Source organism: Crotalus tigris, unplaced genomic scaffold (assembly GCF_016545835.1).
Source record: "Crotalus tigris isolate CLP2741 ecotype Arizona unplaced genomic scaffold, ASM1654583v1 scf7180000024337.5909745, whole genome shotgun sequence".
NCBI lineage: Eukaryota > Metazoa > Chordata > Lepidosauria > Squamata > Viperidae > Crotalus > Crotalus tigris.
Window position 1 is genome coordinate 4,938,206 of NW_024100507.1, and position 24,342 is coordinate 4,962,547.

A 24,342-nucleotide genomic window follows, 5' to 3' on the forward strand; every position below is an offset into this window, starting at 1 on the left:
TTATGGACTATACCTTGGCATGCGATAGAGGGGATAAGGAGAGGAGTCAAGATGGATAGTGTTTCTTACGCACAACTACTCAGATGGGATGGTAAAAATTGGCAGTTAAAATCTTTGGAAGATTTAGCACAAGAAAATATTATATATTCATGGTTTCAGTATAGACAAATAGTGGATAGATGGAAGATAGATCGTAATGTGGGCCTGATTAGAGAAGATGAAAATTTTCTTAAACAAGTAAAAGATCAAAGACGAACTCATATTAAAAGAATTTATGGGGTGCTAGTAGAATTGGATTCAGAACCAGAATTAATTAAAGAATGTATGATTAAATGGGCACAAAATCTTGGTGAACCAGTTCTACTAGATACCTGGGAAACCATCTGGGTGAGGAATGTTAAATTTACATAAGCCCAGAACTTAAGGGAGAATTTTTATAAAATGTTTTACAGATGGCACCTTGATCCACAAAAAATGTCTCGTATGTATCCTGACTTACAGCCTAAATGTTGGAGATGTGGTTGTTTGGATGCTACTTATTATCATATCTGGTGGTCGTGTAAAAATATAAAAGCCTTTTGGATTAAGATATGGTGGAATATTCAAAGAATTTTTAGAAGGAGGGTAAAATTTACTCCTCAATTGTTTTTGCTAGGTATTGTTACTGATTGTGATACTAAGGAGGTTATATTGATGCTAAATTTAATTACAGCCGCAAGGTTGTTAGTAGGGCAATATTGGAAGAAGGAATCTTTGCCTACTTTGCAAGAGTGGTTTTTTAAAGTTTCTTATTTGGCGGAAATGGCAAAGATTTCGGCTTTTTTAAAGGACCAATCGCAAGAGAAGTTTTATGTGGTATGGGAAAAATGAATAGATTTTATACAATATAAGTTGGATATAAAAAATATTACTTAGTTTTTCAATAACTTATATACAAATTTTAATATTTTAGAGATTGTATTTTTTTCCCTCTTTCTTTATATTTTTGTATTTTTATTTTACTTTCTTATATTTCTTTTCTTCTTTCTTTTTCTTTATTCTTTTTCTTTTTAAGCAATTTTTTTTCTTCTAATATTTATGCTTTTTTATATATATATATTATTGTATTTTATAAATTGTTTAAGTAATGTATTTAGACATATTTATGATTCATATTCTTTTTGTAAGATTTTAGAAACTTTAATTAAGCCTATATTCAGCTCTGGGAAGGTTGAGGGAGGGAGTGGGAGGGTTGGGGTGGGTCGGGTAGGGTTGTTTCTTTTTTGTAAAAATTTTAAAAAATTTTCAATAAAAAAAAAACACGGAGTCCTTGGATATCCTTAGGGGGGCATTGACTTTTTAAGCCTATACTATCAATGTTTCCTGGTAAAATACATGGCAAAATCCCATTGGGGAAAATTCCATTTAGGGTTAGGGTTAGGTCACCATGAACTCGGAGACCAAAATGCATATCGCCAACAAACTTGGAGTGCTTGGATATGTTTAGGTGGGCATTGACTTTTCGAGCCTATACTATCAATGTTTCCTGTAAAATACATGGAAAAATCCCATTGGAGAAATTCCACTTAGGGTTAAAGTTAGTTTTGCTCTTGAATTTGCATTTGTAAATTTGTAAAAAGTTATAAATATAAACAATTAAAATGTTTTATCCTTATGAACCTCTTTTATATTCCCCCCCCCTTTTCAGGGTTGTCTTTTATTTTTTCCAGAAAAATATGATCATTGTAATTACGGTATAGCTGACTAGTTGAGAATCAGCAGTAGAAGAATAAAGGATAATTCCAAAAGACTATTTGTTTACCTTATCTGAATGATCCTGGGGTAGCTTTTATTGACTGCTACATATTCAACTACATTTTTTTTTTTTTTAGTAAAGTAGTACGTATTTCCACCAGAAGTCAGATAGAATGAGAGCAGAATCTAAAGCAGGGGTCTACAAACTTGGCCCTTTTATGACTTGCATTGCTTGGCTGAGGAATTCTGGGAGTTGAAGTCCACAAGTCATAAAAGGGCCAAGTTTGAAGACCCCTGATCTAAAGCTCTGCTTTTAGCTAATTAAAACAGCTGCCTAATTGATCACCAAAAGAATTGTCAATTTTTTTCTTTACTTTCTATCTTTGGGTGAAAAGGCGAGGGAGAAACACAGTTTTTGAAAAGAGTATTCAGGGCTTCACAGGGAACAACAGATGGAAAATGTATTACCTCTTCCCATGGCTGTGGATAGTTCTTTCTGATGTAATGGATACTTGTGTTGAGGAAAGGTGACCAATGAGTATCTTCAGAAACATAATGGAACAATCCTGACAATTCAGAGGACAAGGCTTACTTTTTTCAAAAACCATAACAACTCATATTTAATCTACATTAGGCATGTCAAACTGCTGGCGCGTGGGCCAGATGCATCACAATGAAACTGCACCCACCCCATTGCTGGCAATGGGGGAAAAGTCGCGATACGTCGTGCGATATCACATGACGTCGTGAGTTTGACATGCCTGATTACATGTTGCATTTTAGTCATACAGAATATAACATTCAGTAACATTTTGACGGCAAAATATTACATGAAAATATTTTAAGGTATGCAGCAAAACATTTAATAAAACCCAAATAATGTGAATAATAAAAACATCCAAGATCCCATGCCAAGATTAAAAATTCCCTGAAGAATGCAGTGGGAAGCAAATTCTGCACTGCATTGGTATATCCACAAAATCACCAGACGTCAAGCTTGATTTAAAATAGAATTTATCTGTTCACTGTGCGTGCCCTGATTTTAATATGATACGCACAGTGGTGGGATTCAGCTGGTTCACACTACTTCGGCAGAACTGGTAGCTAATTTTTGTTGCTCAGGCCCAGAATGGACTTCCGGAAGTGGCATCCACACAGAGAACCAGTTGTTTACATATTTGAATCCCACCATTGGATATGCAATATTGTTAGATCCGAACATGGGCTATTTAAAATATGATTTATCTTTATAAGCCAAGATAATAAAGTAAAACCACAATTAGTCAAGAAGAGGAATGCCTCAGTAGAGTGTAAAGAAGACAGGTTCTCATTGTACACTTATTGATGTATTTTCCAATTTCATAAATAAATGGACTGGTCTACTTTTGCAATAATGTGATCATATTAAAAAATAATATTTGACCTAGGGTCTCCTACCATTTTGGCAGAGGCCAGAATAAAAAGCATCAGGATACAGACTTCCTGCTTGATATGCATCTTGGTGAGCTAGTATTAGCTGCAGAATAGAACAAAGAAACAAATATGTAAGTATTGAAAGGCTATTATTATAATGCTGCAGATTTTATGTTTATTTAGCAAAATCAAAATCATTCCCCTGAAAGATTACAGAAGGCATGACAGAGATAAGTCACTCCACATGATTTATCTTTAGTATCAAATTATTAAAAAGTTGTTCTTCATAGGGATCTCCCTTGACTAAAACTCATTAACAGTAATTTCTGCAGTAAAGTAACTTATCTTGAATCCAAATGTCCACCTTTTTCAATATGATGCCCTTGAACATGATTACAGAAAATTCTGAGAGCTGTCCTCGACATACCCTTACTATCCCTCCTCATATCTTTCAACAACAATACACTCTATAGATATCTATCTTTCGTTTCCAAGCATAAAATCAGAAGCTTATTGGAATCTATCAACTTTTAGGAAACGATTATGCTGGTCAGTGAAAGAGCTTCCTACACATGTAGTTAATAGCTTACATACGTAGTTAAGTAGCTGAAACAGTAAAACACTGTACAGATTGGTATTTAAATTATTATTTATTTTTCCTCCCACCCAACAAAGTGACTACAGTTAAAAACGCAATTAAAACCTATCCCATATTTATGTATGCTGTTTTCCTGGTTGATATAAACCAACAGGGATGGCATGCTTCAGTTCGTTCAATTAAGTGGTGTCAACCTTTGGGACCCAGGCTGCACACTTTCTCCATTACAGTATCTATCCTCTGAAATAAAGTTCATCCTGAAATCTGAGTGGCTCTAACTCTGATAACATTCTAGACAGTCTTGAAGATCTGGCTCTTCTTCCAGGCCTTGGATTAGAGTGGCTAGAATCCCTTTTGAGTTCCATCTTGGCTACCTTCAACATCTTGTTCTTCATCTCCTTTTCTTATTGGTGTTTCCTAGTTGTTTTTGAATTCTTATTCTACTTTTGTTGTTATACAGGCAGTCCTCGACTTACAACCATTTGTTTAGTGACCATTCAACATTACAACGGCACTAAAAAAGTAACGTATGACTTTTTCACACTTATGACCATTGTAGCTTCCCCATGGTTACATGAGAAAATTTGGATGCTTGGCAACTGACTCATATTTAAGAAGGTTGCAGTGTCCTGAGGTCATGTGAACAACTGATTCACGTTACAATAATTAAACCCTCTACCTTACGATAGTCAACTTGTCCATCTTGCTGGCTGAAAAATTCCAGCGCTCTATGAGCTGAAAAATAAATAAGATCACAATACATTTAGCAATGTACATTTGTAATGGGATAGAGAAACTGTAAGGAGGGATCAGCTACAGCTTTTCAGTGAATAAAGATCCACATTTTATATAGGTACTCACACATGCTTTCCAAAAATGCTGGGTCTTTCCCCACAGTTCAATTAAAATGTTATCCCCTCTGTCCTTCAGCCAATAAAAATTATACTGACATAAAATGTTCTGTCCCCATTACAGATCCCTCACCGGCTTCTCCGTCCTCTGCTCTGGCTTGTGACCAGATAGTTGTATCTTGATTTCATGTGTGCCAGGCAGGTCAATCAAAACATTTACTATTGTCTCTGATTTTGCTGCTTTTTCCTGAATTACCTCAACCAGCAGGATTCTATCTGCCAATCATGAATATAGTCAGCTGTCAAAAATCCTCAATGTGGGTAAGCCAGGGCAGTGGTCTCTCTAAGACAGAAAAGGCTCTCCTGTTTTATTAGGCAATCCAGATGATCATCTGCTTGATAGGCTTGTTTTGACACTCGGTTTAGGCTGAGGCCAAGCAGGCACCTCTCAATTCATGGATCGATTGCTTTCAAGCAGGCCTGTTTCAACAGCGAGTTTAGTTCTAAACTCAAGTCTTCAAATAAAACTTCCCCGCATCTGATCAAAATATCTGCATAAGGAAAAGCCCCACCTCTCATAGACATATTAGCTGATCAATGGCCTTGTTTTGACAATGGATGTCCAAAGAGTTGTGTCAAAAAAAAAGCCAACCAAGCAGTTGATTATTACAGCAACCTAGGAAAGCAGAACAGCTTCTGCTTTTCCAATGTTTTTCCAAAGGATTCTAAATATGTAGTCAAAACAAGCAACTAAAGCGCAGACTATAGTACATGTTTAGATTTTTAGATCTTGATACTTTGTGATTTTCTCCAATTCTTTGTCCTCTATTCTATCATTATTACTACTACTGTTTATCTACTACTACTAATAGCTTACCTATTTCAATGTGTGTTGACAGGCCACATGGTATAATTCTTTCCCAAAAATTGCAAAGTACAGCCAGAATCAACCAACTCCTGAAAGCTTCCATGCCACTGATAATCTGTAGTAAAAACCACAATTTTGAAGATGTGTTCAGTAGGAAGATTGCAACCTTTGAAACATGAAAGTAGACTACAGTTCTAAATCAAATATGACAATGGCACTGAGGTCTCATGCTTGAAATTCAATTCCCCATTTCTATAAGCTAGCTAACAGATTATTTTATTTTACCGACAAGAATTAGACTAAAAAAAACCTAAAATCCCTTATTCATTGGTAATGAGTCAAATCATGCCTAAAATGGAGAAGGTGAACTGTTATTGAAATGAACGCTTTAAAAAATCTCTCTTCTAATTCGATTATTTAGCCAATCAAGAGTTATCTCCAGCTGGATAGCTCCTCTGCTTCAACTAAAAGTCATTGCTTAATGGAGTTTCTGTCATATAAAATAAAGGAGAAGCTAAAGACAAATATAACAGGTTAAAAATACAAGATCTTACCTGCCTTAAAGGCAGATCTTATCTGCGTTAAAATTAGGAGTTGTGTGTTTACATAATAAAATGAACATCTGGAAGCCTCTCTTGCCAAATATGGTATCTGTATCAAAAAAATATTACCAAACAATATCCATCTTTTTGAAAAAAAGCAAAGTTGAAATGACTGTATCTGCCTTCCGTTTTTCCACTAATGCAATGATGCAGTGCTTATTTTACTCACTATGAGATAAACTGCCCACGAGCAAGAGGTCTGCGTGATAGCAGCTTATATATATCTTGATTCATGGGTTAATAAAGGAATAAAAACTAAGTGCTGTTAATGCAGTTCTGCAATAAATGCAGTAATTCATATTAAACAGCAATCGTTTCTCATTTCAAAATGCTAGAAAAGTCTGGAAAATACTGAAGGAGGGAATCCAAGCCAAGAAGTCCCTCACTCCATCCCACCTCCCCACCCCCACCCCTTGGCTTTTCTCTGCCAAGTGTGGGGTGAAATTTGAACCCACAGTTTTATATCATTTTTATCAGCAGCTGCCTCTGCCCACTTATTTTGCCTATTTAAAATATGTCTACAACTTTCATCATGTAATACCAGAACCATTGGTAACATAGTGCATAAACACAATAATTTGTTTAAAAAACAAATAATGGTACAAGAAGTATTCAGTAAGCATGATTTAAAGGAACAATAAGCTTTTCAGTGACAAGTACAATGATAAAGCCAGAGTGAGAGATTATATAAATTGAAATGCCTGGAAACAGATCCATTTTAACTGGAGGCTGACAAGATTATAAAGAAGGTGTTACTTGCTGAATCTTTTGAGGAAGAAAAGATTCCAAAACTGAGGTTCTCCCAAAGTGAAATTATTTGCTTTAAAATCGCACTTCCTGCATGGGAGGAATTTGGAACAATGCCATTTTGGAAGTTCTTAAATCAAAGCTTGGCACGACAAGTTGGTTCCAAAGTTGTTCCAAAGAGCTAGAAATGAAAGAAATAGCACCTTAAACTGACTAAAAAAGTAAAATAAGGCAACAGTGCTGTTCTTCTGATTGGAATTCTTTTAATATTTGAATGAATTGCATTGTACTGTCAACATTCTACACAGAATTTCTAAGTCATCTTTGTGGCAACGACGAGAGCATGGATGACCACAGTAAGATCATTTTTGTTGCAAAATAACCATGACTAATATTATCCATGCCACTAAGACCATTTGAAACTTTGGTTTATTGGCCCTTATCCAGACCATTATCAAATCTAGATACCACTTCAGTAGTCTGTGCGGACCCAGAGAAATAGCTTTAAATACCCTGAGACCAAAAGATTGGTCCAATAATTCCAAATTCTTAAAATGTCCTCATTCAGTACCTTTGTATAAATGTTAAAGAGCATAAGAGGTATAATGGACCCTGCCATATTGTTTCTTCCTCCCTGACCACTTAAACTATTGTGGAGAATGGCAGAACAACTGCTTCATCCTTTCATCACTCCTCTTTGTGGATTCATATACCAATGTATCTAAGGTTAAACCATCTATTGCTCAATACACTGAATCATAAACTGGATTTACACACCAATGTCTTTTGGATGGGGAGGACTCAGAAGAGAGAAGTTAAGTCCAGTCCCCTCCTCATTGCATAGTCACGATCCAACTCCATGATCCAATGTGGCAAATGAGTGATCAGAAAGAAATGCTGGATCCAATTCTCCGTTGGCAACAGAAAACGGCAACTTATAATGATGAATCATTTAAACTTCTTGGGGACATTTAATTTCTGGAATTTAAGAGGGCATTCTCAATCAAATGAAAGTTTTCAAAGCACAAATTTATTAAGAGGTTTAACAGCAAAATACAATGCTATTTGTTATTTTATTAAATCACATTATGTATACTAATCAGCTCATTGATGCATAAGGACAGCTATATTATTACAGATCTATATTTGAATGGCCAAGTTAATAATCTTTCCCATCTGTATTTCTGCATGTTTGTTTTCCCTGGACTAAATTGCTCATAATTTATGCTCTCACCACATAGATTTACAATCAGGATAGCAGAATAACAGAGTTGGAAGGGACCTTGGAGGTCTTTTAATCCAACCCCCTGCTCAAGCAGGAGACCCTACCATTCCAGATAAGTGGCTGTCCATTTAAAAAGCTTCTGGTGATGGAGCACCCACAACCTCTGAAGGCAAGTCATTCCACTGATTAATTGTCCTTATTGTTAGGAAATTTCTTTTCCAGATTACTTCTCTACTTGATTTGTTTTCAAGCATTGCTTTTTGTCTTGCATTCTGGTGCTCTGGAAAATATATGGATCCCTCTTTGTGGCAGCCTGTCAAATATTGAAACACTGCTTTGTCCTTCTTTTCACTAGACATACCCAATTCCTGTAACCATTCTTCATTAATTTTAGCCTCCAGCCCCCTAATCATCTTTGTTACTCTTTTCTGCACTCTTTCCAGAGTCTCAACATCTTTTTTATAATATGGTGACCAAAACTGGATATAGTATTCTAACTGTGGTTTTATTAAGGCTTTATAAAGTTATTCTGATACTTCATGTGATCTTGATTCTATCCCTCTGTTAATTCAATCTAGGATTGAATTCGCTTTTTTGGCTCCTGCCATACTGTTGGCTCATATTTCAGTGATTGTCCTGATCAAGACGGCTTCATTCTCTAAAAGCACATGGCAGGAAAAAATATGAGCTGTTAACATGCCGTAAAAGTACTTTTTAAAGATGTTTGCATTTGTGCCCCATCCTTTTGCATCCTTTCTCTAATAGCTAAATATAGCGTATGGGAGGCTTGTTTTGTTTGTATTTCATACTTCTTAACTGCACATCTCCCTCAGAGATTCCCTTTAATATTAATAGTCTTGCACTGAGAACCAATGACAAGTCCAAAATAACTGGATCAGTATTACTCTTCTGAAGTGCAGACTTCTCTCAGCAGAGATATTTCTTCCACCAGAAAAAATTCCCAATGACCATCAGAAATGGTTCCTCCTAAACTGCCTGTACAGATGCGTGTTGATTAAATTACAGCGGCATGACCGCTTAGCATAATTAAATCCCATATAAAACAGTAGAGTGACTGTAACTGCCAGCTCCAGAGGGAGAGTTCATGACAATCAGATCACTGGGTGACTTTAAAGTTTAAGCCATCCTGAGTACCACCATGTAAATGGCATTATCTCTATCAATGTGTGTATACCCCACTGAGTTGAGAGGCTCTTATTCCCAGGAGAGCATACTCCTGGGTTTTTGTGGCTCCTCCAGCCTGAATCAGAATCAAAATAGAGCTGGAAGGGACCTTGGGGGTCTTCTAGTCCAGCCCCCTGCTCAAGCAGGAGACCCTATACCATTTCAGACAAGTGACTATCCAGTCTCTTCTTAAAAAGCTCCATTGATGAAGCACCCACAACTCCTGCAGGCAAACTGTATCACCGATCAATTGTCCTCACTGATAGGAAGTTTCTCCTTAATTCCAGGTTGCTTCTCCCCTTGATTAGTTTCCATCCATTGTTTCTCGTCTTGCCTTCTGTTGCTTTGGAAAATAAGTTGACCCCTTCCTCTTTGTGGCAGCCTAGCCGACTCCTTTACGGCCACCGCTTGCTATGCAGCGGAGGAGCTCAAAGGGTCGCCGCGCTCCTCAGGGACGTTCACCAGCCCTTTGCGCTCGCCCGCCCCGCGCTCCGCCTTCCATGGAGGGGAAGGACGATGGCGGCGAGGATTGCGTGGCCGCATTTCCGGGGGTTGCTGGCCCACCGCTCCTGCCGCAGTCCCCGGTCCCTGCTGCAGGCCAGGCCGACTATGGCGAGCCCGTCGCCTAGCCGGCTGAGAAGTACCGGCCCAGGCTTCGCCACTGGGGCTGCTTCCCTGGCGCGCTCTGGAGGCTTCGTGGGAGGCCGCTGGCTCCAGGCGGCAGCCACTTTCCCCGTGCGGGACCCGGCCACCGGCACGGAACTCCTCCAGGTAGCGGACTGCGGTGTGGCGGAGACGGAGGCCGCGGTGAAGGCCGCCTACGAAGCCGGCGCAGCTTGGAGCGCAGCTTCTGCCAAGGTGAGCGAAGAGAAGGCGCCCGGCGGCGTCCCGGCTAACGAGAGGCTGCAGGAGAGGAGGTGGGGGGTGGGGTGCGATAAGCAAATTGGGAAGGCAGGGGATGCGGGGTGCGGAAAGAAATGCTTCCCAGGAAGCAAGCGATCTGAGAGCCCGGGGATGGTTTCAGTCAGTCGGGTTTCTGCACGTGTGCAGAATGCTGGCTTCTAATTAGCCACGCGCTACCTAGTCTTCCCGAATAGCTCTTTGCAGGTTGATTCAAATTCAGCATAACGTGTTCACTTTCTAATAAGTGTGTTTTATCTGCAGCCTCTATAGCAAACCACAGGTTCGCCTCCAAAGCAATGGCAGAGTCATCAATTAGTCATTACTGTACACCAATGCTGCTGTTATGCTTTATGTCAGAACATCTGATGGAAACATCCAGATGTATATGCTGATGTCAAAGCTGATGTTGTCATTTCTCCCCATCAGCCCTGCAGACACCCTGCAGGGGTATTCAGTCGTAATAATATCTGGTATCTGGAGTTAATTTTTTTTTCCAAATTGTGCTAGTTGTATTCAGAAAATAACAGAATAACAAATTTGGAAGGGACCTTGGAGATCTTCTAATCCAACCCATCTGCTCAACCAGGAAACCCTATAGCAGACAAATGGCTATCCAGTCTCTTCTCAAAAGCCTCCACGGATGGAGCACCCATAACTTTAGATAAACTGGTATGGTCCTGTGGTTGGATTGTGGATTTAAAAAATCAGATATGCCGTACTCACCAGTAGATTAAAATCCAGTTTGCAGAGTCAGTGAAAGAAATTGCTGTAATAGCAGTTTCTTGGCTTACTTGTTAACTAAATTGGGACATGTACTTTGTACAAGATAAAAGGAACACGTGTAATATTTATATGTTTCTGGTATGTAAATAGCGTGATGATAGACTGCAAAGGCCCATTAGAAGAATACAAGGTATTTCCCTAGTTTTCAGCTTTAATGGATTCTTATTTCTAAATCATGTATTCATATGTTTATATAGTTTCAAATTGTGTTTTATCCAGTCTCTAAATAAAAAGCCATTTACTCTCCAGGGGTACCTGCAGGATCAAAATCTTTCATCAGCAATGTTGGATCATTGTTCCACAAACTTGCTCGTTTCGTATACGTATCACCACATTTGTACAAAAGGGACGGGGTTTGCAGTGTGAACACTTTCATGATTTGAACTTCCTGTAGACATTTTTGGGCATTTTTTTTTTACATTCTGGAGCCTAAAACGAGTAAATTCTTTACTAAGTCAGACTTACTTCTGCATAGACATGCATAGCATTTTCCTCTGAATATCTTGGAATACTCTTGGATGCTTTTAAAATGTTAATTATTTTGTCTGTTTTTTTACACAAAGTATCTTTCCACCTCTTGCATTGTTTCAGACCTCACTTGGCCTGTGTTTGTACAGTACAGTAGATCTACTGTACTATAAACTAATCAATGACTTTTTAATTACAAATTGCTTATGATGCAAACTCAGTGAGTCAAAAAAATTCAGACTTTAAATTAACTGAGTAAACTGCTTAAATTAACTACAGGTGGGATAATGTAAAATGTAGCTACTGAAGATGCTTGACTATGGGGCTCATGTATTAAAATCTGCTTTTAGTTTTAGGAATAAACTTTGATCTACTTGATAGATTTGGAATGATCATAATTGAATAAAGTAAGACTCTAAGTTACAATTATATTTAGACAAATTTGCTTTTGTTTTCAAATTTTACAAAGATTCTTCTATAGTACAATTTTATTTTTTATTCAGGATAGAGCGGTTTTGCTTCGTAAATGGTATGATTTGATGATAGAGAATAAAGATGAGCTTGCAAGGATCATTACAGCAGAAAATGTAAGTATACAAAGAAGAAAAATCTTCCACTGAGGCTGCAGGCATGAAACTTAGCTTGCTGAGTACAGTTTTGCTTAGAAGAAAGATTGAAGCAACCAATAGACGGAATTCAAATGTTCTTCCTTGCTTGTGTTTGCACTATATTCTAAATTATATATCCTGGTTCATAAAATATAGCAGCTATATTCCCACAATACATTAAACCAAAACAAACCACATTATAGCATAGCACATAGACAATGTACTAAGGTAGCGGCAGTGCTTGCCAAACACATTGAATCTTATTTAGTCTTGTGTGATTCCAGCCCATGTTATTGTTCTGTACCATCAAAATGGAATTAAGGGCAGTGTTAAAAGTGAAGCCTATTGCTTCTAAGCAGCTAATCTTCTAATATTATGGAATTTTTTGAATCAAAATTTGTTAGCCAAGTGATTCAATACCAAGGGCTTAAGAAATAAATGGATGCTACAAAAGAAATAGGGGGCCACGTTAACATTTCTTTTATATTTATTTCTTAGGTTAAATTTATTTGCTGCCTATCTTGCCATGGGGCCATTCTAGGCAGCTTACAATAATAAGGAAGAAAAAGAAAAGGAGTGTTAACAGTACAGAAGTAAAGTAATAGAACATAAAATAAAAAGATGGAGGAATGCAGAGAGTGAGGTGGGGGGAAGTGGAATCTGCCATCAATACAACAGCCATCTCCAATATATATTGTTTGAATAGATGGAGGAAAAAATAGGAACGGCAGTGTAGCCAGAATAACATAGGCAAAAAACCTCCTGGGCCTTGCAGACAGGAAACCCTAAATGGGGCAACTGGAAGGTAATGGAAATAGCTGTTACTTATATTATCTGTTTGCTGAGTGAGCTGACAGTGGCATGTTGGGAGTCAGCAGGGCTGAAATTGCTCTCTGGATTAGTATTTCCTAAAGTGTGGTTTGGGGCCTGGCACGATCCTTGTAAAATATAAAATAACAGTCCTTGGAAAATGTACAAATAATCCCACTCTTTTGTCTCCAACCAGAGTTTTCCAGCTGTGATTTTTCCAGCAATCTTGTAAAAGGAGAGCTCTAACTATTGGCAATCAGATGACCTAAGCCTTAAAAAAAGTAGCAAATAAAATAAGAGAACAGAAAAAAAGGGTCAAAATACACGAAACCACAAATAAAAAGGACCACCTGTACAGTTTTTTAGGTTAACTAAGATTTAAAAAATAATTTCAGTTTGAATAGGAATAAAAAGGCTTGAAGAATGCTATAGGATATGCAACTGATAAAAACATTCAAAACTTTGTGTAAAGTATTAGAAATAAGTAGCTAAAACCTCTTGGATCAGAAATCTATTGACAGCTATTTAAAGTTTAGTTTCATTAAGTGTAGGTAGCAATAATCACATACCTTTGTGGGTAATCTGTCACACAGAACTATCCAATGAGGTAACCACCATGAAATCATCAAAACTGGAAATCACTTGGGAATGCAGCCATCAGAATTTGCAAGTAAGCCCTCAGATTTTTCCTATGTAAGAAAAAGAAGTGACTCCTACTAAAAGAAAGGAGTGGAAAATGCACTTCTATATATCCTTCTAGTAATTACTTTGTGTCACCGTCATATAATGTTTCCAAATTAATAGCTGAGATAGATTATCCATACAGTGTTGGCGAAATGTTAATGCCGCCTGCATGGAACCTTATTACATTGTGGGTTTAACAAGTGAGTTTGCTGCTTTTATCCAAAAATTCAGTAAAACGTAGAATTAAAGATCTGGTTAAAAAATGTGGTGAAAATGTGGTCATTTTGCTGCCATCTGGTGATCATCCAGATATTTACAACACAGAAATGGCATGCCTTGCTTAATCCTTCCTCTGTTAGAGGGTTATTCCTTGCAAACCATCTCATCAAGGGGTGTTTTTTTCCTCCTTTTTATTCAGGCAAATAAATGGTTATTTCAGCCAGAAGGAAACAGCCTAAGAGACAAGATGCTTACAGAAAAGAATTGGGTTAGGTTCTAATATAAGAGAATATATATATAGCTCAAGCTAAACTGTGGAGTCCTTTGTGCTCCCTAAGCTTGGTGGTTTACTTACCGACATTTAATTACCTGGCTAGCCAAAGAATACAAAGACTCCATGGGCTAGGGTCTTTCATTGCATACTGCAGACATGTCAAACGCAAGGCCCGGGAGCCGGATGCGTCCCGCGAAGTGGTTTCATGTGGCCCGCGAAGCCATCCTGGAAACAGTGAGGGAACAGCCCCCTCTGCCTTGGCCCTGGCCCAGACCAGCCGGGAGCCAATGTACAATTTTGTGGTGGCCATCTATACTGAAACGCATTCAGTCTTAGCTCCATAAGCCGCCCCCCCGCATGGCCTGAGAGGAACAGTGAGGCTCCTCCAGTGGACCATGCCTTGGCACTTGCCCTGGTCCCACCTCCTTCTGCCAGAGACCCTCAGATCTGTCCCACTCCTGCCCAGGCCCTCACAGACACCCTTGACGTGAACGGTGTAGAGCTGGCCACACCCACCCAGTAGGCCATACCCACTCCATCCACGCCCACCCAGTAGGCTGCACCCACCCGGCCCCCTGAGGGCAACCGCAATGCTGATGCGGCCCTCAATGAAATTGAGTTTGACACCCCTGGCATACTGTATATAGCTATAATGTGATTTGATTGCTTCGGGTCTTGTGTGATAAATATAGTATAAATCCAGTCACCACAAATTATAAATCATAGTTTTCAGGTTAGTGTATTGAAGTTCATTGATTGAATTTTCACTGAGCAAATTGTTGCTTGCTCAATGTGTGAACTTGTCTTTGGAACCCATGGTACAAAGATAAAGGTTTCTAATTTGTGTACCTTGGCAAATGATATATTTTTTTGCCTGTGATTTTTTTTTGTACTCTTTTTCTCATTTCTATCACATATTTTAGATTTAAAGCCTTTTTTGTTCAACTTTTTAATCTTGGCATTTTGTTTATATTTTAAATTAAAGATTAAATGCAAAAATTGAAATAAATCTGACAAAAGTGTAAAATCACAGGTCCTGAGATAAAGTTTCCTTATATAAGGTGAAATTGGATACAGATGTGCTTGTTCATTAGTTTTGAGGTTAGAAAAGTTAATAAGGTACTAGTAAAGCAAAAAGAATGTCCATTTTGCATTCACTATTATTTATTTATTTAAAAATAAAAAAGCTACTTCATATAAGCCTTCATACTTGCTCCAGATACTTGCATCAATATCTTGTTATTTATAATGGACAGGCAACTATTCCAATGTACAGAAAAAAAAGGGGAGGGGGAGAACTCTCTATTTAAAAGATGTACCAGATTGATCATATGGAGTAAACAACAATGAAAATAAACATTTTTAAATGGAGGCACAATGGAATGAAAAGTATTAATAATTATTTTTTTAAGAAGAGATGTTTGACTGTGTTCATTTATTTGTTCTGAATGTATCACAGGGAAAACCACTGAAGGAAGCCGAAGGGGAAATCTTGTATTCAGCTTCTTTCTTGGAATGGTTTGCTGAAGAAGCCCGGCGTATTTATGGTGATATTATTCCACCTTCAGCAAAAAACAGGAGAGTCCTTGTTTTGAAGCAGCCTGTGGGAGTTGCAGCCATCATTACACCTGTGAGTTGGCTGCTTTGTTGAAATCAGACTAGGGATCCACTTAAAGAGAGGAAGGGATTCCAGAAACAAGGGGCTTTCCCAGAAAAGACTCTAGTTTTGGTACTTTGTAATGTAAACAAACACTGAGTGGCAGAGAGAACGTAGGCTGACCATTGAAACTTAGAATCTCTGGCAACTCTCAGATTATCTCATTCCAGCTGTTCTAGGTTTACATAACAGGATGTGCAATCGGAAGATATGAATTGATGAATTCAAGTAGAGCCTGATTCAGCTTGCACTGATTTCTATCCAATTCAGAACTTCGTATTTCTCATATAAATCTAAATACGGATAGCCCTCGACTTACAAGTGTTCATTTAGTGAATGTTCAAAGTTGCAGCAGCCCTGAAAAAAGTGACTTATCACTTTTTATGCTTTGCAGCATCCCCGTGGTCATGTGATCAAAACTTAAAAGAGTGTTTAGAATCAGATTCTTTTTGGCCTCCTTTAAACGCACATAACAGGCCAGACCCAGAAATCTCTGACTTTTTCAAACAGGTCTATTTGGAGATATTTGGAGAATCTGCTTTCACAGGTCATTAATTACAGTAAAAAGCGGGCGCAACTATGCAGGGCAGGACAGCCAATGATTTCCAGAATATTGTTACTTCCAATAGTAGATGGGAGATTAAGTTTATTATCTTTTTCTTGGTATTTTGGCTAGAAATTTTAGGACTTGCCGATTATTTCCGTGTGCCCCTAATTCTGTTGATATTAAACTTGTGTGTATCTTTTCGCTACAGTGGAATTTTCCAAGCGCTATGATTACCCGGAAAGTAGGTGCTGCTTTGGCAGCTGGCTGTACAGTAGTAGTGAAGCCAGCTGAAGACACACCTTTATCTGCCTTAGCACTAGCCGAGGTAAGGTTTTTGTACTGATATTTATTTATTTATGAAACTTTTATATGGCTGCCCAGCTCGCTCTCAGTCACTCCTAAGTTGCTTATAAAGATAAAAGCCCAATACAAATACAGTAAAAAAGCAATAATATGATACGCCAGAGATAATTTTTTACCATAAAATTCTTAAATAAGAACTGTTGGATGCTGTTGTGACAATATTTTAATACGGGATACATGTTTTTAATGCAAGTATCCAGATCTGTGACTCTCCCGCCAATTATTTCTCACCGCAGCTTGCAAATCAGGCTGGAATTCCTGCCGGAGTATATAATGTTGTTCCATGTTCCAGACAACAGGCAGCAGCTGTTGGAGAGGTGCTTTGTACTCATCCCTTGGTAGCCAAAATCTCATTTACTGGCTCAACAACTACAGGAAAGGTATGCAGATTCACGTGTTTCAAGTGTTATACTCTAGGTCAGGGGTCCCCAAACTTGACCACTTTAAGACTTGTGGACTTCAAATGGCTGGCTGAGGAATTCTGGGTGTTGAAGTCCACAAGTCTTAAAGTGGCCAAGTTTGAGGACCCCTGCTCTAGGTTTTTTAATCTTCACAAAGTTGTAACTAAAGTATTTTTGGAACACTGCTAACCATTTTTAAATAAATGTTAACAATTTCCATAGTTCAGCTGTCTTGGAAAGGTTTGTAGAATCTGTTCATTCTTCAAGCATTGTCATAACTTTCTACATGCCCTGCCCCACCTGTTCCCAGCTTGCTGATCTCCAGATGCAATGAACCTCTTGCAACATACTTGCCTATAGTGCAGCAGGTAGCCATGATGAAGCCCGAACGACATTGCGTACATTGCGACATCACAGCACATACCCTTCATAGTTGAGTCTCAAGTCTGTTCACAAGAACATAAAAAGTGGACATTTTATTACAAGGTCACAATGCCCATTTCCTTCACCAGCCCCCTCTTGCAGACTTCAAAGCCATGGGTAATGTTGGCTAGAGATTTGATGTTCCACGGATATGAAAAATATCAAATCACGGAAATCTGCTCTAGGCCATCAAGCTTTTTTCACATATGAAAGAATTACTCATTTGGGAGGAAAAGCACTAAGGGAATAATTTTAAATTTTGGTATATTAATATCAAGACTTTTATGACACTTGAAGTCTTGTCTCAGGAAAAATGTAATTTATGTAAATGTTATCAGTCATATCGAGTCTAATTAAGATTTCCTATTAAAGTAGGAAATTTATTCTTGTCTTGTTTTTCTTCCTTTCAACCCCACAGAAAGTTGGAAAAATATGTAAATGAAAGTATGTATATTTAAATAGACTAAATGTATCCTTTAATGTCACAAAGGCAGGACACTGTCCATTAACAGGATAACTTTCCTAAAACTAAAAGACTAAAAGAGGAGAGAGTGGAGAAACCAGGAAAAAAAATGTATTAAATTCAAAAATTATGGAGGCTGCAGGGTAATCTTGCTAGAAAAAGTTCCCACAATGCAGTTGGGCAGCAGCTTGGAATTCTGAGCCCCTCCTTCTAGATCACATAATCTAGATAAGTATTTTTCAACCTCAGAAACTTTAAACTGTGTGGACTTCAATTCCCAGAATGCTGAATGGAGAATTCTGGGAGTTGACATTTACGTATCTTAAAAGTTACTGAGGTTGAGAAACACTGGATTAGAGTATAGCATATGCCCCCTCTGCCCTTTGTTTCCCAGCATACACATGCATGTGCTGACACAGCATGAGCAGAAAGCAAAAATGCACACATGCACAGACAAGAAGAAAATATAAACGCCTCCTAAAACCACTGCTAGAGAAGAGGTTGGAGAAAATTCATGACTTGATTTAACGCAGGGGGTAGGCAACCTTGGCTCTTTTATGACTCATGGACTTCAACTCCCAGAATTCCTGAGCCAGCCAAGCTGGCTCAGGAATTCTAAGAGTTGAAGTCCACGAGTCATAAAAGAACCAAGGTTGCCTACCCCTGGTTTAACGGATACCTTTTGGAGCAACTAATTTGTGGCTTTGAGTATTTGCCTTAAAAAATTTCAGAATGCATGCATTTAAACTCATTTCTTGAAATTCAACCTTTAAGAAGCATAATCCCTGTTGATTGATTTAAGATTAATTAATTGGGGTTTTCGAAAATGTTTAATCTGGATTAAAAGTTACTATTTAAAACAAGTGGAACTTCCTCGATCAAGCGGCAAAGCTTTAGTGGTAGAACATTAGTGAACTCTTTTTTTGGTCTCTCATAGAACCCATTGAGCTTTTGCAGAACCCTAAGGTTCCACGTAGCTGTTTGAAAAAATCTTGATTCAGACCACTTTCCCCATCCTGAGTAGTTTCTCATACTATACCCTCTAAAATTTTCACTGGTTCAGGATCCTGCGAGCTACAAAATCAGCATGTCTTTCTAATCAAATAGGATTGGGGCAGATTAAGGGATCCAAGTGCACACAAGCACAGCATATGAGCTATAATATGAAAATGAACACTGGTCTATCCAAGATTTAAATGGATATTTATTTAAGAAACTGGTAATTTAAGAAACTGGTAGTTGTAACATTGGTTTTAGGAAAATATTCTTCTTAGAGTAATTAGCTTTTCATGTCTGCTGTTATACTTACAGGTATTGCTACACCATGCTGCTGGCACGATAAAGCGGGTTTCCATGGAGCTCGGAGGACATGCTCCTTTCATAGTCTTTGACAGTGCTGACGTAGACAAAGCAGTTGCTGGAGCTTTAATTTCTAAATACAGAAATTCAGGGCAGGTGAGCTTGTCTTATTTTGTTTAATCTTGTGAACCTTTTTTCCCCGCTAAGCATGGAGCTACATAAAACCTTGTTAAGTTTTGATTGCTTCTTACATTTGAGGAAAATAGTATCAATAATATTTATTATTTAAATTTGTATGCAATTCACTTAATGGCAACGAGTAAAACTTTTTCACTAGGATCTTAACGGCACAAGTATAATAGGCCAGTATACCTTTGAAGAGTATTCAGAAGCTACAATTAAGTGCAGAATACGGCAACACAGGCATTTCCTTGGGTGGCCCACCGTTCCATGAGCTGCATTGGCCGCTGGTATGCATCCAAGTGCAATTCAAGGTGTTGGCAATCACCTTTAAAGCCCTTCATGGCATGGGTCCAGGCTGCTTGAGCGACCGTCTCGTCCCACTGAGATTGGCCTGCTCCACCCTCGCCAGCGAGGCGGCATGCGGCAGTCCCTGTCAGCCGGAGCATTCCAGCCGGCAGGGTCCAGGAGAAGAGTGTTTTCTGCCATCACGCCTGTCCTTTGGAATATCTTGGCCCCTGGACTGAGGTTGGCTCCAACTCTCCTGATCTTCCATAAGAGCCTAAAGATCTGGGTCTGCCAGTTAGCTTGGGGCTCCAATGGGAGAGTATCACAGTGGAGGCGACTATTGGATTAGGAAAGACACCACCTCTCTCCATGTGTTTTGTGTGCCCCTCTCCTCATCTTTTAACAGTATCTAATACTGTGTTTATTTATTGTTTATTATTTTAATGTGTACTAGTTTTAATGTTTGTAAGCACCCAGAATTGTCTCCGATGAGATGGGTGGGGATATAAATAAAATATAAATTAAATAAATAGCATAGTTTGTTAGGTTTTTACTTTGCATTTCATGTGAACCTAGCTATTGCAGTTGTACTCAGCCTTTGCTTAAATTACTACGGGAGCATTTAACTCCTATAAGAATATTGTCATATCTTCTCCAGTGTGATGAAGACGATGTGGAGGAATGGGCAGTATATACCCAGCAGTTTGTGAGGGGATCTTATATTTTATCAATGAAATAACGTTTAAAAACTGAAAAATCCTTTTGCTTCTTTGTTTGTTGAAAATAATTGTTGCATCAAATTTTGATAATATTCCTATTATCTGCATCTTCTTTGGAGGTTACAGCTTAGAATTGTTAGGGCAAAAATTATTGAGAGCTTGGAATTTGACTTTATGAGAAAAATTGACCCAGACTATTAAGAAATTGGAAGATCTTAATCACCTATATGTGGGGCTGCCGTTTTTGCAATTTTGACATATTTGGCAGAATCCCGGTTGGGAAAGGCTAATCTGTACTGCTATTGAAGCTAAAATATAAGAATGATATGCTGAAATAGCATCTTTTGAATAAGCAGATGAAAGAATTACATAGAAACTTTATGAAAACATGTAAATTGCTATCTGTAAGCTTCTAATTCCCAAGTCGCGTATGCTAACAACCCATAATAATTAAATGGCTTCCATATTTTGGATGAAAGATGAACAAAATAAGAGATACACTAAGGATGAATGGGGAAGAGTTGTATAATTCTAATTTCTAGATATTTCAGCTGTTGTTCACAGAGACCCCGTCCTGCTTACCTTCCAGACCTGTGTATGCGCAAACCGCTTCTTGGTGCAGAAAGGAATCCATGATGAATTTGTCAAGAAGTTTGCCCAAGCCATTGAGAAGGAACTATGTATTGGCCATGGATTTGATGAAGGGACTACCCAAGGGCCATTAATTAATGAAAGAGCAGTAGAAAAAGTAAGAATTATTTATGAAAGAAAAATGGTTAAAATGCGTACCAAAGTCATGTTTATTATTTGCTGTTATACAATAACATTTACTACAACATTTTACTTTGAATTAAGAGCTTGTCCTAAGTTTGATGCATTCTTAGGTTGAAAGTCACATTGATGACGCAGTGTCCCAAGGTGCATCCATAATTACCGGAGGAAAAAGGCACAGTTATGGGAAAAATTTCTTTGAGCCAACTCTGCTTTGCAATGTGTCAACAAATATGTTATGTACACAAGAGGAGACTTTTGGGCCTTTGGCTCCAGTTATCAAGTAAGTCATTAAGCATTTCAAACAGATACTGTAAATGCCGGCATATAAGACGACTTCCGCGAGCGCTGAAATCAGCGCCAAAGACGGTCGTCTTATACGCCGAGTCGTCTTATACGCCGGAAATACTGGTAGTTTCCGGCGTATAAGACGACGTTCTAGGAATGCGGCCCGGCTATAAAGACGGGGGTCATCTTATACGCCGGGTCGCCTAATACGGCGGCATATACAGTAACTATGTAATCATCTCAGATCATTAAATTGCTGTCAGAAATCTTCCTCTATGAATAACAATATGTTGTTAGACTTGTATTCTGCATGCCTCTCCAAGAGTCTGGGCAGCTAACAAGAATAAAAGATTTTGCAATAAAATCAGTGAAACAGTACACTTATTATTTTGCCACAAAACATATTGGAAAGGAAACTGGGTTGTTATTAGCCCATTTTGTGTGCGTATGGGTCTGTGTATTTCTTGAGATAGATATTTTTTCAATCACTTGTTGGCATACTGTTCTTTTCCCTGTCTCACACACATTCTGCCCCCTGCAATCTTTCTGTTATTCTATTATCCTTCCCAACCATTCTGCAATTAAAGATTCTAGAGAAAATGTAATGATTTTGTTAGTTCTGTGATGGTTCAGTTATGGTTACATTTTTTTAGAATCATCACAGCCAGGAAAGGTTGGAAAAATTTGCCTGTGAAGTAAGATTTTGCTGCTCATTCCATTTTTCAAATTTTGTGACCAGATGAAAGGGAAGGAAAAGCATCTTGCATTAATGAATGTTGCTGGGATACTTTTCTGAAGATGTTCATGTGTTGCTATTTCTTCTCTCTTTCATAGAGGAATTCTGCATATAAATGTACCACATCAGAGCTGTCATTTGTTTAACTATCTTTAAATGACTATGAGACGAAGGTATCTCTGTGTACTTTCTTGGGTAGGCCTAGATCTTTTCCCCTAGCCAGAGATCTTCAAGATTTTCAGATCTTTTCCAAAATAAACAAGTTCATCTAAATGTATGCTTTTCCAAATTATCTTATAGGGAAATGTAGAAGTTTCTATTACGCAACGGTATAAGAATATCACAATGTGCTTCTTTACTTTAGGATAAATTATTTTTTCACCCAATGATGTCATATTTCCACTTTTTCAGATTTGATACAGAGGAGGAAGCACTCGCCATTGCAAATTCAGCCAATGTGGGTTTAGCAGGTATGTGCTTTTAAATAGTTAGTAGGGTAGAAAAAATTGATATGCTCAAGGAAGTCAAGATGATACATACTCATACATACTTTGACTAGCATCTCTGAGGTTGTAGCTAACTGAATTCCCAAACATGAGAAAAATGCAGACTACTAGTAGAGCTGGTGTGAAATAAAGGTAGTCCTTGACTTACTATTTGGCAGTGCAGCGGCTCAGTGGTTAAGACGCTGGGCTTGTCGGCTGGAAAGTCAGCGGCTCAGGTTCAAAACCTGAGCACCACATGACAGGGTGGGCTCCCACCCCTAGCTCCTACCAACCTAGCAGTTTGAAAGCATGCAAATGCAAGTAGATAAATAGGTACCACTTTGGTGGGGAGGTATAACAGCACTCTGTGATGTCATGCTGGCCACATGACCATGGAAATGTCTTCAGATAGCGCTGCCTCAATGGCCTTGAAATGGGGGATGAGCACCACCCCTTATAGTCATCAAGGACTAGCAGAGTAAAATCCACAGAGAGTTGTTAACCTTTTCCTTTGACTTACTACCATAATTAAGTCATAAGTAATGCCAAGTCATGACTGCACCTGATTTTCCAAACTTTTCTGCAATGAATACAACAGTCATGAAGCAAGGGGGGGGAGGGGTTTCTGGCAAAAAAGCCATAAATTGCAGTCACATGACCATGGAACACGTCAGCCAGCTGTAAATGCAGGCTGATTGCTAAGCACCCAAAATCTGAAGGGGGCCATCAGAACAGACCGACCAAATCTGAGTTGTAAGTACCTTTTGGGAAGGGGGGGGTCCATTGTGGCTTTGAATGGTCGCCAAGTGAATGGTCCTAACCTTTAATTCCGTTACATTGCAAATAATTGGACTTTTCTTGTTTCTTGTGAAAAAAAAAAAAAAGAGGAAGGACAGCAATGGTACTTTAGTCTTTCTATTCTTCAGCAGGAGTTTGGAACATATGAGAGCCTTCCTGGTTGTCACTAGGATTTATTTGGCCTTTTTGTGTTTGTGTTTTAGTAAAGCTTTCAAATGCATTGGGCATTATAGTTACTTTCTGTGCCTTTACTCACACTTGCAGGCTATTTCTATTCTCAAGACCCAGGCCAGATTTGGAGAGTAGCTGAGAAGCTGGAAGTTGGAATGGTCGGCGTTAACGAAGGGATTATATCTTCTGTGGAGTGTCCATTTGGTGGGGTCAAACAATCCGGGCTAGGAAGAGAAGGTTCTAAATACGGTATTGATGAGTACTTAGAAATAAAATATGTTTGTTTGGGAGGTTTACAATAGCCGTTGTTAGCACAATAGACAAACTAGGACTATAGTTTTGGCCTTTCGTTGGCTTTCCTTAGCAAGCTAACTTGGATTTTTTTTTTCGCTTTTCCTAAAATAACTGTGATCAGGTTTACGTGTAGCAATGTCTGTACTTGAAATTATGTCAGTACATATAAAACAGTTCTTCATATTTACATTGTGATCACAAATGTTAGTATTATCTATCTTGGTCCTAATGTGGAAACAAATCCTAAGTGCTGTTGACCTTTGGAAGAATTTGGAAGACCGTATTAATATTTTTGGAACAAATAGGGCAGCATTGCTACTAATTTTTTCTCATATGTGCAGTGCTTTTTTTCAAAAAAAAAAAAAAAAAAAAAGGTGCCGAAACTCACACACGTCATACAACCCGCCTTGTCTACCCTATAAGGTTCCATCCAAAAATGGTGGCGGAACTCCATTCTGGACGTTCTATAAGAAAAAAAGCACTGCAC

General features: G+C 38.4%; 2 protein-coding genes across 7 annotated transcripts in view; one reads left to right on the forward strand and one right to left on the reverse strand.

Annotated features, from left to right (window-relative positions):
* GPLD1 (glycosylphosphatidylinositol specific phospholipase D1) overlaps positions 1–11,874 on the reverse strand; it is a 65,105-nt gene extending 53,231 nt beyond the window's left edge. For 2 of the 6 annotated variants that reach the window (XM_039325442.1, XM_039325437.1), the window contains exons 1-6: positions 9,484–9,533; positions 7,591–7,791; positions 5,474–5,579; positions 4,425–4,480; positions 3,172–3,250; positions 2,203–2,300 (exon numbers count right to left, since the gene is read on the reverse strand). In XM_039325442.1, coding sequence (XP_039181376.1) covers positions 2,203–2,300; positions 3,172–3,250; positions 4,425–4,480; positions 5,474–5,567 — 327 coding nt within the window. In that variant the 5' untranslated portion in view covers positions 5,568–5,579; positions 7,591–7,791; positions 9,484–9,533. Of the gene's footprint in view, positions 1–2,202; positions 2,301–3,171; positions 3,251–4,424; positions 4,481–5,473; positions 5,580–6,018; positions 6,116–6,822; positions 6,995–7,590; positions 7,792–8,399; positions 8,437–9,483; positions 9,534–10,849 lie in introns of those variants that run through there. The other 4 variants (XM_039325438.1, XM_039325439.1, XM_039325440.1 and 1 more) reach the window with 4 other exon arrangements.
* Positions 9,555–24,234, forward strand: ALDH5A1 (aldehyde dehydrogenase 5 family member A1). Its single transcript, XM_039325443.1, has 10 exons — positions 9,555–10,081; positions 11,881–11,964; positions 15,432–15,602; positions 16,385–16,501; positions 16,776–16,919; positions 19,138–19,281; positions 20,902–21,060; positions 21,197–21,366; positions 22,519–22,577; positions 23,655–24,234. Exons 1-10 carry the CDS (start codon positions 9,740–9,742, stop codon positions 23,861–23,863), a joined length of 1,599 nt encoding a protein of 532 aa, XP_039181377.1. The 5' UTR covers positions 9,555–9,739; the 3' UTR covers positions 23,864–24,234.
* Positions 24,235–24,342: the final 108 nt, after the last annotated feature.

Coding starts and splice junctions, on each gene's coding strand:
- ALDH5A1 (XM_039325443.1), top strand. CDS start 9,740: ATGGCGGCGAGGATTGCGTGGCCGCATTTCCGGGGGTTGCTGGCCCAC. Junction 16,502..16,775: donor CTGCCTTAGCACTAGCCGAG/GTAAGGTTTTTG, acceptor TTCTCACCGCAG/CTTGCAAATCAGGCTGGAAT. Junction 21,061..21,196: donor ATGAAAGAGCAGTAGAAAAA/GTAAGAATTATT, acceptor ATGCATTCTTAG/GTTGAAAGTCACATTGATGA.